We start from the raw sequence: 13,586 nt of genomic DNA on the forward strand, positions 1-13,586 counted from the left end.
TATCCCCATATTTACCACATTTCACAGGAAATCCTGTACCTTAGTGTTCTCCTTCTGTATAAGGTTCTGTTGTTTCCTGACATCCAGGTTCTTGTCTCGTTCATATCTCAGTTCTTTCTCGGCGGAGCTGCAGACATTTTGCACTCTGTGGAGGTCTTGGCGTAGCTGACGGATTTCCTCATACTGCTGTTGGATTAGAGAATCCCCAGCCAGAGGCTGCCAGACACAAGGGGAAACCAGAGTAAGATGAGAAACAGCTGTTTAAACTCTTGTTATTTCCTTAAAGTGGTCATACACATTATTTACAGTCTGCATGCGTTTTCACTTTGTGTGTGTGTGTGTTATAATTATCATATGCGGAACGGCTGCTAAACTGTTTGTATGAATATTATATTTCACCGCTGCAGAACAAAGTGGTCGAACAGTGACAGTCAGTGGACAAATATATATATATATATACACACACACACACACACACACACACACACACACACACACAAGTTAACCCGTGCATGATACTCATGCATTCTAGTCAAATCAAGCTACTTAAGGTGTTAAAAACTCCCCACTGTCACCCCCGGCAACCACCAACCACTCCCAACTGTCACTTCTCCTTCAAGAAATATATATATATTTTTTTAAAATCTTTATAAACACTTTTAATAATTAACAAATTAAAAACATCTTAGTATACCAAATTTCAGCCCTTTCTGAATTTTTTTTTACACACACACTAAGAATTTAGTAGGTCAGTGTATAACTCCGCCCAGCAGGTGGCGCTGCAGCTTGGTTTTATTTTTTACACACACACACACACACACACACACAGACTGACTAACACACGCCACTAGGCATTTATATTATATATATATATATATATATATATATATGAGAAGAGAGAAGAGAGGAGAGAGAAGAGAGAAGAGAGAAGAGAGAAGAGAGGAGAGAGAAGAGAGAAGAGAGGAGAGAGGAGAGAGGAGAGAGGAGAGAGGAGAGAGAAGAGAGAAGAGAGAAGAGAGAAGAGAGAAGAGAGAAGAGAGAAGAGAGAAGAGAGAAGAGAGAAGAGAGAAGAGAGGAGAGAGGAGAGAGGAGAGAGGAAGAGAGAGGAAGAGAGAGGAAGAGAGAGGAAGAGAGAGGAAGAGAGAGGAAGAGAGAGGAAGAGAGAGGAAGAGAGAGGAAGAGAGAGGAAGAGAGAGGAAGAGAGAGGAAGAGAGAGGAAGAGAGAGGAAGAGAGAGGAAGAGAGGGGAAGAGAGGGGAAGAGAGGGGAAGAGAGGGGAAGAGAGGGGAAGAGAGGAGAAGAGAGGAGAAGAGAGGAGAAGAGAGGAGAAGAGAGGAGAAGAGAGGAGAAGAGAGGAGAAGAGAGGAGAAGAGAGGAGAAGAGAGGAGAAGAGAGGAGAAGAGAGGAGAAGAGAGGAGAAGAGAGGAGAAGAGAGGAGAAGAGAGGAGAAGAGAGGAGAAGAGAGGAGAAGAGAGGAGAAGAGAGGAGAAGAGAGGAGACGAGAGGAGACGAGAGGAGACGAGAGGAGACGAGAGGAGACGAGAGGAGACGAGAGGAGACGAGAGGAGACGAGAGGAGAAGAGAGGAGAAGAGAAGAGAAGAGAAGAGAAGAGAGGAGAGGAGAAGAGAGGAGAAGAGAGGAGAAGAGAGGAGAAGAGAGGAGAAGAGAGGAGAAGAGAGGAGAAGAGAGGAGAAGAGAGGAGAAGAGAGGAGAAGAGAGGAGAAGAGAGGAGAAGAGAGGAGAAGAGAGGAGAAGAGAGGAGAAGAGAGGAGAAGAGAGGAGAAGAGAGGAGAAGAGAGGAGAAGAGATTCATTAAGGAAGTAAAGCAAACAAAATGAGTAACTTTGCACCTGGGCAAAACCATGTTGCATTGGAGGGGGGAGGTAAATGTAAAATGTGATGGCAAATTTATAGTTGGGGTAGGGTATAGCCTATATCAACTTTACATTTTGGTGTAAAGATAAAGCTATCAAGTATTTGTGTGTTACATGAAAAAACAGCCAATATTTATTTTATGTGCAAAATAATAAACTAATTTGCACCACTTGCATTGTAACATGGTTTTGTCCAGGAGAAAGGAAAAGAGTTGGGGGACTTTGCAACCATGGGGATATTCCAAAAATGCCCCTAAGGGATGGTGCACTCTGAAATTGCAGAGTGCAAAACATTTCATCCAAATCTATCCTCCTTGGAGGCAAAAAGAATAAAACAGTAACAATTTGTTAACGTATGAACAGAGAACCAGGTAGATAGCGGGCAAGGTTGTGTGCCATGCCCAGTAAGCAATCGCTGATCCGGCAGGATGAGCATTAATATTTTCCGGAATCGGTTTTCCTAAATCAGTATATGCTTCACGGATAACCGACAATAGTTTGGTTAGAGGTTTTGAGTGTCATATAGGACAAACCGCTGACATCCTGCCTAATAAGAGCTACAGAGCCCGAACTACATCTAAAAAAAAACCCAATAGACTCTTCATCAGAACTTCTGTATGATGGTAAAGAAAAGATCTTCATTCAGGTGGGAAAGGAAGGATCAGTACGCACAATAATCCTGTCCTGATGAAAAATTATAGAAGGAGACCGACTTGATAGAGCTCCCAGCTCTGAAACTCTTTTTAGCAGAAGTTATCACCAAATGAAAGACAGTATTCCAAAGGTTCAAATGGAGGATGTGGTAAAACTGTGTGAACCAGGTTAAGGTCCCATGGAGCTATTGGAGGAACAAACGGAGGCTGTACATACAATATTCCCTGTAAAAATGTCCGCACCTCTAGCAAAGAAGTTAGCCGACAATGCCGAGCTATATACCTTTAAAGGTACAGTCTCAAATCACAGTCCAGACGAACCTGCAAAAACCATAAGAGACAAGCTACCATAAAGACAGAAGAATGAAACTTTCTTCTTCCACAAAGAGTTGTATACTTTCCATACTCTATGGTAATTCTTGGCAGAAACAGGCTGCCTAGCCTAAAGGTTATCAATTACATTGTCCGAGAGACCCTTAGCTTTAAGGGTCATGGGTTCAATAGCCAGCTGTCAAAACCGATCGAGCTATATTCTGATGAGGGAAATGACCTTGACTTAAAAGACCTCATCTTAGCGGAAGTCTTCACAATGGACCTAATGCCATCTGTAGAATGTCTGAGTATCAGGATCTTCTTGGCCAGTCCAGAGCCACTAGAATGACCAGAACATCCTCTTTCCTTATCTTTTTGAGGACCTGAAGAAGCATAGCTATTGGAGGATAGAGGTAAGTGAGATGAATTTCCAAGAGACCAACATGGGCGTCCACCAGAAAAGTCTTTGGATTCCTAGATATTAAGCAAAAATGGTCCACCTCCTGGTTCAACTGAGGTGCCATCATACCAACATCTGGTTGACCCCACCTTTCCCCAATCTGACAAAAAAAACATCCATGTGAAGACTCTGTGAGCTTCGGAAATCCGCTTCCCAGTTTTCAACTTCCGGAATGAACACTGCCTGTATGGCTGGATGATTGCATTCATCCCAGCACCTAATATTGGATGTTTCTTTCATAGCCAGGGAGATTTTGGTGCCTACCTGACAGTTTATGTATGGTGGCATTGTCCGATTGGAATCTTCATGCATGAAAGGATAGACACTGATCTATTAGGTTGAAAAAGAGGGATAGGCTGCGCTTCCTCCAAATATATGAAGCAGCCAAATGCGAACCTGAGAGTGTGTGGGGGACCCCTAAACTCCCAACAATGTTAGATACGTATAAAAATAGTCAGGTTCTGGGCGCTTGTAAAGGAAAGATATATCAATTTAATATGGATAGGTCCACAATACGCTCCGGCCGGAACGAGACAGCTTAGATGTGTTAAACAATTAACATGCATCAATTGACACTGCCGAAAACAATGATAATGGTAAAAAACACTATAAACTCAGTGTGATTGAAAATATGGTTAGAGTGCACTTGCAAGCTACTAAAATATTAAATGACAATTGATATGAACCGCAAAAAGGGAATGTAAGGAAATATAATGTCCAGAGTTGTAAAATAAAATGTTGGTGATGATGAAAAATGCAAGCAAAAATGAAATTGGTAGCCGTTACTCACATGAAGCAGGGATGTCTGGCTGTCTATAATGCAGACAGGCACTTAGTAGCGGTCCCAGAGTCTGTGCTGATGAAGTTAGATATAACGTTGATTTCAATGATAAAAAGCACCCAGCAGAATGCCAATTTTTTAAAAAAGAATGAGGAAGAAAGTTCTTCTAGTTCCTAAAGGGAAATCCTCTCCTTGTTGAAAGAAAAAAATGATCCCGCTCAAATAGCGTGTTCACGCTGTGGGATATCTTCGTGTTGAGATTAAATGTATGGATATCAAAATGCCTCCAATAATGGACAGGTACCCAGCAGAATATAGGTGGTGATGATCCAAATGTAGTCCTCCTAATCCCCAACGTAGTCTCTCTCTTTCTCATAAAGTTGAGGCTGATCTATTAGGCCTCTGTAGGTACCAGATCTTATACTCTGACAGGAAAACGCTGTGCAAACTGGTGCCAAATAGCAGACCTAATAATATCAGTAGTAGGTCTGGAACGAAGTTTGAAAATGTATGATCCACCAGTGTTATTCCAGCATCTTGGACATCACCTGTAAGCAGATCTGGAGAAGGCATGAAGGCAAACTCTTTTTGCTTCATGTCACTTGATAACGGACCTTAGTGACTCCATCTTGAACCTATCCACCTGAACCAGACAGTTTTTGTAATTCAGGTTCAAGGTGGGTTGAAAAGACATGTCTGTTTTGTTTTTACTAAAAACAATTTGGAAAAACACCCCCTTCCCTCTCCTTTTGCTCTTCTGAAACCTGGAACATCACTCACAAGAAGATGAAAGATTAAATGGCCCTGAGGACCAATCTCTTTGTTTTGTCTTGTGGAAAATCAGTGGTGAAAAGTCATTTGGGAGGGAATCTTAGAAGGTCTATGATGTACTCTATACAAGTTAGGGCAAACAAGGGCTAAGCTTTCAGACATCATATCTGCTCTGTTGTCTCTGCCCAGAGGAACTTGCAACGACGGCCCCTTCTCACCCTCACTATTTGCTGTTGCCATCCAGACACTTATTAGAACTCAGGCTCATCCCAAGCTGGAGGACACGAGTAACCTCTAAACAGAGGACTCCCTATGGTACCTTGAAAGTCCAGGTTCCCAGCTCTCAAGACATTGCCCACTTGTTAAATACTTTGGACATTGTGGAAACTAGGTAATATCTCATTTTTTCCCAATTTAATGAAGGTGTGAGGTCAGTAATGCTGAGTTCCATATTGGGCATCTTAATTTAAATAGTTGGGCATACTTGTTTCCCAAGATATTGGTTACTTCTCTTCCCTGTACCAAATCCCCATCACTTATAACTTTGTAAGCAGAATACCAAATTGGGTCATATGTCCTAACCTGGCAGAATTAGCATGCTGAAAATTATTTTCTTTACCAAATTTCTATAGGTTTTCCATAATTGTCCCGTTGTGTACCCCCAAGTACTACTGAAGCATATTGGGTTGATTAGGATACCTTACTCGATCCTGCTGTACGGCAAAAGCTAACGTCATGGATGTTGTGTGGTCTTGTCAAGTGATTGAGCAGTTCTGGTCACAGGTACTTATCTTCCTGAGCACAGATTTATCTTTTCTGCACATTTTCTCCCTCATTGCTTGCAAAACACAGCACTACCACATTACAATTGCTAGAAGTATGCTTCAATACAAAAAAATAAAAAATAAAACAACCTAAACAACAACCATACAACAGAAGTCACTCCATGCCCTCACAGTAGGACTGTGGGAGTAGTAAAACAAATCAGTGATGTTTATTAAACTGATATATATAGCTAGATGGTGCTCTGATAAGTTCACTAAGATTTGTGAGTTGGGTGCCCGCACACTGCCTACACCCTTACCGGTGAGCGACTTTGGATCCTGGTTAGGAAGGAGCTCTTGCATTCTGTCTCCCAGTATGTGGCACTATGATTTTACAATGGGTTTTTGTTATTATCCAAGTTTAAATAAAATCTGTTTAAAGAAAAAGCTTAGGTATGATTACAAAGACCTGTGAGGATTTTACCTCAACTCCACCTCCATAGCTCTGATGTCTGGAGACCTGCTCCTGCAGACTGGAGACTTCCTGCTTCATTCTGGAATTCTCCTCTCTCCTGACCTGGAGATCTTGTCTAGAGATAGTGACGTCCTGTCTGAGCTGCAGGTTCTCTTCCCGTAGGCTGCTCTTCTCCTGCGTCTCTTCCTGGATGTGTCTTTGTAGGATTTCACATTTCTTCTTGTGCTCAGACAGTGTGATGCTTAAAAATATTAAGAAAATATTTATGAAAGAGAACAAAATAATAAAAAAAAAAGTAACAAACTTTGGCAGACTATACAAAAACACTACACTAGCGCTGCTCCACATCTAAGCAACCCACACTGTAGAGTTGGACTTTGGAATAATATTGGTGGATTACAGCAATTTCACAGACTACAGATGTGGAAAGAAGCTAGGTGAACGGGCAAACCCACCTAATAACCGTGCTGGGGATAACATAGTAGAAAGTTCAGGCGGTAATCAACAAGTACAGCAAGTCTCTGAACTGCCAATCGAGCTGCTCTGAGTGTCAGTGCACAGAAGCCAATAGCTTTCGCACATGTAGTCACATACGTTTCAATGGGATATGGGATATCACTGGTGGCTAAGTGGTTAGCACTTCTGCCTCACAGCACTGAGGTCACAAGTTCAATTCCCGACCATGGCCTTATCTGTGTGGAGTTTGTATGTTCTCCCCGTGTTTGCGTGGGTTTCCTCCGGGTGCTCCGGTTTCCTCCCACACTCCAAAAACATACTGGTAGGCTAATTGGCCACTATCAAAATTGACCCTAGTCTCTCTCTGTCTGTGTTTTAGGGAATTTAGACTGTAAGCTCCAATGGGGCAGGGACTGATGTGAGTGTGTTCTCTGTACAGCGCTGCGGAATCAGTGGCGCTATATAAATAGATGATGATGATGATGATGATGGGATGCTCCGTCCTCCATGACCATAATTTATACAATAAATAGTGTTTAGTGTAAATAAATAAGCACAGCTCTAATTGGTTTAGAGAATGAACACAGTTGAAAGGAGAGAATATTTCTCCTGGCCAATAAGATAAAAGAATTACAGAGCAGCTAGCAAGTTATCACTTGAACCGTTTAAACAACTTGGCAACTTTAAATAGGTGGCCCTCCAGCCTCTTAAGGAGCCAAACAGAGGAAGGAGAGCACAGTGCACTTGATGCAGAAGTTGGATGCCCCTCTTCTACCTCATTCTCTGTGCTGCTGCTGCTCTATTCCAAAAGTGAATTTGATTACGATAGCTCAGGATAACTAGAAATGATTTGGAATACTGCGGAATTTGCTAGTGTTCTGTATGTAACTCGGGGTCCAACTCCTGTAGCTCCAATCAAAACTTAAAATGTAGTTTTGGTAGAGTTCACAAAGATATGATAACATACAGAGTTCTACTTATATATTGTGTGGCTCTGCCCCAATCCAGCGGCCATGCCCGCGGCCTCCAACATGCCAGCACTGCACTCAACTCTACGACTTTAACTTGCCTGATTCACGCAAATCACAAGGAAGGGAAAATCACAAGGAAGAGGGATGAGCAGCACAGCGGCTGGGTTGCATCAGGCATGAGCTAGTAGGAGAGTCACGTACAATGCTGGACTGTTGGAGAATTCAGGGGGACACGATCAACTGACTACGTCACATCTATAGCAAGTTGATTTCTATATTTTATGTGCTATAAAAGCGTTCAGAGTTACACAATATCTGGCTGGTAGGTGGCTATAGATCAAGTTGTCTTACATTTCTGTAAATAAATATGGATTACGACAACGACGTGCCAGCCACAAGATGAACCTAGAAGTAACGTGGCCAATAGACCAGTCTGTATTTATTAACAATCACCTCATCGCTTCCTTTTCATCTTCTAGATCCTGGATCTTCTCTTCTAGCTGCTGGCAGGACTGTTTAGTATTGGCCTCAACGGAGGATCTCTGCTCACTAAGTTCCGTCTGCAACTTTTTACATTGTTCCATAAGATCAGACACCTGAGATATCAGAAGCATTGCAAATTTACTATAGTATTATACACACTGCGCTATAAATATAACATACAGATAGTCCATGTATCAGTCTTTCAGTGGGATCTACATATTATCAAATACATTTTAGAACAATGAACGATAACAGCTAACAGGGAATTCAGCTTTAACTAGTATTACCTAACAAGGATTCTCCTCACCTCTAAGGTCACATGACAAAATGCTATCATTAACCTTGTTAATCATGGATACAAGCTAGGATGTGTTGGAACATGGACAATCACCTTGTTATCTTGTAAATGCTTTTCTCTTCCCAGCTGTTCAATTTTAACATGCAAATTGTAATTTTCTTGTTCCGTCACCTTCAGGTCATCGTAAACTCCTTTGAGTTTTGATCTCACGGTCTCCAGCTCCTGGTACAAAGAGAATTAAAACATTGCACAATGTTTGGAATTGTGTTTCACTAAACGGAGCGGAATCCATTTATTTTGGTTGCGATTAATTATGTAGTTGGTTACATACAATTAGACAAAACTTGTATTTCAAGACTATTTACAGAACAGTGCAGCACAGTGGCCTAGTGGTTAGCACTTCTGCCTCACAGCACTGGGGTCATGAGTTCTATTCCCGACCATGGCCTTATCTGTGTGGAGTTTGTATGTTCTCCCTGTGTTTGTGTGGGTTTCCTCCGGGTGCTCCGGTTTCCTCCCACACTCCAAAAACATACTGGTAGGTTAATTGCCTGATATCAAAATTGACCCTAGTCTCTCCCTCTCTGTCTGTCGATCTGTCTGTGTGTGCGAGTGTGTGTCTATATTGGGGAATTTAGACTGTAAGCTCCAATGGGGCAGGGACTGATGTGAATGTGTTCTCTGTACAGCGCTGCGGAATTAGTGGCGCTATATAAATAAATGATGATGATAATGATGAACAGGATCTGATGAAATAGAACTCATCATAAATTACAGCCCATCATTCCTTTCTATAAAATTATCTGTACTGCAGTCATTCTTTTTATTGGCACTCCAAGTTGATCTGCTCGTGTACTGGCCTCGGTCGTTGATGGACTCGATTGCCCATATATGTGGAGAGAGCTAAAAGACCTTTAACCCAACTGAATTCAGTGGTCCAAATGCTGTAAGGCTATCAATACCAGGCCAAGGAGCTATTGGAGGGAGGTATGGAGGCTGCACATGCGTCAATCGCTGTAAAAAAGTCTGCACCTCTACAAGTGTGAGTATTCTTTGAAAGGAAACAGAGGGAGGCGACCCAAAAAGCAAAGAGAGAAAAATATCAAGCCGTCATCTAGACCTGTTACCACCTGTGGATCTGTTACAATATGTCAGTCAGTAATGAGTACACCTGTGCTCCAGAAAAGAGATATGGAAAACCTGCTCTGCTAGGGGTACTTGAGGACTAGGGTTGGGAACCACTGATCTAGACCATCGTCTGAAAACCAGCAGTAGACAGGCCCTTAGCTCTAAGGATCATGGCCTCAACGGTCAAGACGTTAAAGTCAACCAAGCTAAACCCTGGTGATGAGAAGGTCTTTGACTTAACAGAGGAAAAAACAATCAGGTGCTAAAGAACAATATGGCTATTAGTAAATATATTACCACCAGACCTTACTGTAGCTGTATAGGGAAAGTGCTAATCCCACAAAAAGTACAAATAAAAAGAAAAGAACAGCGTAAAACTTAAGGTGAAAAGAGAGGGAGTTCAGGCGATTCTGGTAGCACCGGAATGGTAAAGGAGTTCATGGTATATGGGCCTTCTCAACATGGCAGTGTGTCCGTCGTGGTCTCTAACTCTAAGACAAGACCTGGTAAATCAGAGCAAAGGAAAAGAACAAACGCAAAACGGGAAAGTATCCAAAATAAGATGGACTCATTCTGTAACCCTAGTCCTCAGTATTTGATACAAATGAGCCAATATATATTGCATATTTCGCACCTTTAGCGGTGCGCACCTATGCTAAGCAAAGATATAGTACCTGTGATTGGGAATGAATTTAAGAGTCAAGAGTACTTCTTTATTTGTGATAATTTATGGGTACTATATATTTTTCATACATTGGTGATCTCATTACGTCATTAACCATTTGCACCTTTAGTGTATGTATTGCTTTTAAAAACTGTTCTTTTTCTTTTTATGCAATAAATATTTGTTCATTGCCCTAGGTGGAGACTCCTATTTCACTGTAAACTCACTAGGGAGAGGATAAGAGAGACTGTAACCTGCATGTCACCTGAATCCTCTAATCGGGTTTGGTCTACACTTTGCATAAAAGGGGAAGAGGAAACTAGTCAGTTTCTTATTTCTCTTAAACCGTGAATTGTCGGGCTTCCGAGATCCAGAACTGGTGACAGGTTCCATGATAGAGGAAGACGAAACATTGACCAAACCCTGCACTGACTTCACCAGGCATTGAACCCAAGCCGGCTCGTCTACTGCTGTGGGTGAGGTTCCTGAATGTCCTTGGATGTCATAATGAGAAGGGTCACTTAAAACAAGGGAGCTACATCCCAACATATAATTTTTCTACCGACCACAAACTCGGATCTATGCGGGAATTGTTGCTTTAGTGGTTGATGAGATCTCACCATTAGTACCCAAAGAACCCATGGAACCATTAGTACCCATGGAATACCCAAAAGAATTCAAATGGGTTAACTAGTGGAGGGAACAAGGGGAATCAATAACTTAACATGGTTAAGCTAATCTTTTTGTGGAAATTTAAGGATTTATAGTTTATCCCTCTTCTCTGGTAGACGGCCTGGAGTCAGAACCATAAGTGACCCAGGGAGGATCCAAGCATCAAGGGCGAACGCCATGCCAACTCCCTGGGGCTTGTTGAGCCAGTGATCTTTAGAAAACTATCTAGAGACAATCCTCTACAAGCCTCACACCCATGGAAATTCATGGGGGTTTAAAAAGGGGGAATGCCGTACAGGAAAAGGATGTGTGTTAATATGGACTAGACTATCTAGAGGTTTCGGCTCTGGTGGTCTAGAAAGAGCGATCGCAGTATCGGGAAAGGCACCATGGTTTTAGTGAAGCTTTAAGCCTGCCAGAAGCAGAGAGACAGTAAGCTAGGACTGTATCTTACCATATAGAAGGCGAAGACGTGCCTGTGTTGGTGGAAGTGAAGCTGATGCCTTGTGGGATGACCATTGCTAAATACATTGAGTTATGGTTATGCTCCTGGCTATTGTTATTCGGTTTTGATAATTGTGTGTATTTCTGAAAACAAAGTCTTTATATTTGGCTTTATCCAACTGATCACTGCTTAAGTGAATTCAGAAGCCATCGAGATACTGGGTCCTCCAGCTGGCATCTAGGCTGCCCTGGGCAAACCAGCCAAGCTGAGTGCTATAAGGGGTATTAGACTCCAAGTATCTCCAAATCCCCCCTAGAGGCTGAATCGGCAGCAGTACTTCCTCAGCCAGCAATTGTCATGGGCACTCAATTTCCCAGCCTGCTGGGAACAAGGGGGGTTAGATTTATAGAGCCAAATGTAAAGTGCCAAAACTCCAGCCTCTATAGCCCAGCGTTCCTGTGCCACCCATAGGACAAAACAGAAATAGTAGAAGGTTAACAGCTGCTCTTTGTAATAAGTTCAGGTAAAATTTGTTTCTGTGCACTCAGCCTTCAGAGAAGACAAACAGGGATGGGTCGTTTAACAAGGAGCCATTAATCAGATCCCTAATTAAAATGCAGAATCCACACAACAGAAGCAGCTGTGGGCTGCAGGAATATTAATGAGAATGCAGCCTAGTGAGAGAGAGATCCCATGCTCATGAATATAGCTGCATGGAATGTGTATAGGCAACAGGGGCATGTTAATGAAAATAAATCTGAATGTTTAATACCGATGCACATTCACGATACATATTTAGCAATTATGGACCGGCTAAACCCAATTCTTTGGACGCATATCAGCTCAAAATTATTCTAAACATACAAGTTTCTTTCACTCCATAAAATGTAATCCTAGTAAAATGCAACATGTCAGACAGCAAAACCCTCTGCACCCTCTAGTGGCCAGATAAGTGCACTACATGCATGGTAAGCAGTACCAACCACCAGTATCATCACACAGATACTTACCAGCAGAAACTCCTTGATTGCCATCATGGTGAACAGTCCCACGTGCAGTGAACATGCACAATACAGGAAGATACTTTCCCAACCCCTTAATTGTGCTAAAAGCCAAGCACAAATCTCTATATTCTACGATCATAAAACAGTCTTCCTATTAGAAGGTATAGGGAAGACTGGCAACGGATTGTGGAGAACATATCATCTGCACAACAGCAGAAGATCATATGTTATTACTACAATCAAGACTGATCCTGTCCAGCACACATCATCCGTATAACTATTATAATAGACACAGCGTTAATAATTAGGAGTGGCAACAAAAATTGCTTCATATTATTATCATGAATAAGATCCTCTGTACAGAAAGTTGTTTCAACTTGTGTGGTCTAGCCAGGCTTCCATATAAATTATTTATGAGGCGGGAGAGCTCTTGCAATTTGTGGAAGACTTTGCAATCTCTTCCCATATGGATAATGATGTAGACGTAGACTCTTCAGCTTGACAGCAAACTATACCCTGAGCTAGGAGAGGTGGGTCATACACCTATGTGTGCTACATGGCAGTAAAAAACTAAAGAAAAAAATATGAAATATCAACAAAGATTAAACACAATAGCATATATAAAAGAACGTTTTATTTTCCATCAGAAGAAACAGTGGCTGTACCCAAACATTTAAATGCAGCTTGATTTAGTGTATCAAGACAGTGCTTTAACTTTTCCTTCTTCTGTACACGTAAGCGGAGATGCACTTAGATTTTCAACAATCCGTTTATATCTGGGTCATATGATAATGAGTGTCTGACAGAAGAGCACTGTCTGATTCAGATGCAGCCATTGCTGAAGAATCAGGGAGTTCTGTAGCTGAACCCAGAAGAATCCTCATTAAGTACTGTGATCCTGACACTTACGGGCACTTCAGGATCCTCATCCTTGTTTCTCTATTTTGTTTTAGTTGACTTTAAAATGAGATGACCACTGTATTGTATCCATCCTATTGTACTACAGAGTTTGTGTGTCACATTGTGATCTTAGCATTATTTTCTTCCTGTTTCTTCTCTAGGGGCTGAGTCATTAAGGAAAGTAAGACAAAAAAAGGAGTAAAAGTTCTCCTGGACAAACCATGGCACGATGCAAGGGGTGCAAATTAGTTTATTATTAAACACATAAGTTAAATACTGACTGCGTTTTCATGTAGCACACAAATACTTGATGGCTTTGTTTTTACACTTAAATATAAAGTTTATCTAGGACATGTCCTACCCCCAACTATAAATCTGTCCTCACATTTTAAATTTACCTCCCCCTCCAATGCAACATGGTTTTGCCCAGGTGCAGAGCTACTTCTTTTTTATACTTTGCTCTCCTTAATGACTC

The 13,586-nt window shown here is 41.7% G+C and overlaps 1 protein-coding gene across 1 annotated transcript in view; it reads right to left on the reverse strand.

Annotated features, from left to right (window-relative positions):
* Positions 1–21: 21 nt before the first annotated feature.
* LOC142106647 (uncharacterized) overlaps positions 22–13,586 on the reverse strand; it is a 33,478-nt gene continuing 19,913 nt past the window's right edge. Inside the window, exons 13-16 of the mRNA XM_075189641.1 lie at positions 8,392–8,520; positions 7,971–8,113; positions 6,100–6,331; positions 22–216 (exon numbers count right to left, since the gene is read on the reverse strand). Of these exons, the coding sequence (XP_075045742.1) occupies positions 22–216; positions 6,100–6,331; positions 7,971–8,113; positions 8,392–8,520 (699 nt within the window). The remainder of the gene's footprint in view (positions 217–6,099; positions 6,332–7,970; positions 8,114–8,391; positions 8,521–13,586) is intronic.

This window comes from Mixophyes fleayi, chromosome 11 (genome assembly GCF_038048845.1).
Source record: "Mixophyes fleayi isolate aMixFle1 chromosome 11, aMixFle1.hap1, whole genome shotgun sequence".
Taxonomy (NCBI): domain Eukaryota; kingdom Metazoa; phylum Chordata; class Amphibia; order Anura; family Limnodynastidae; genus Mixophyes; species Mixophyes fleayi.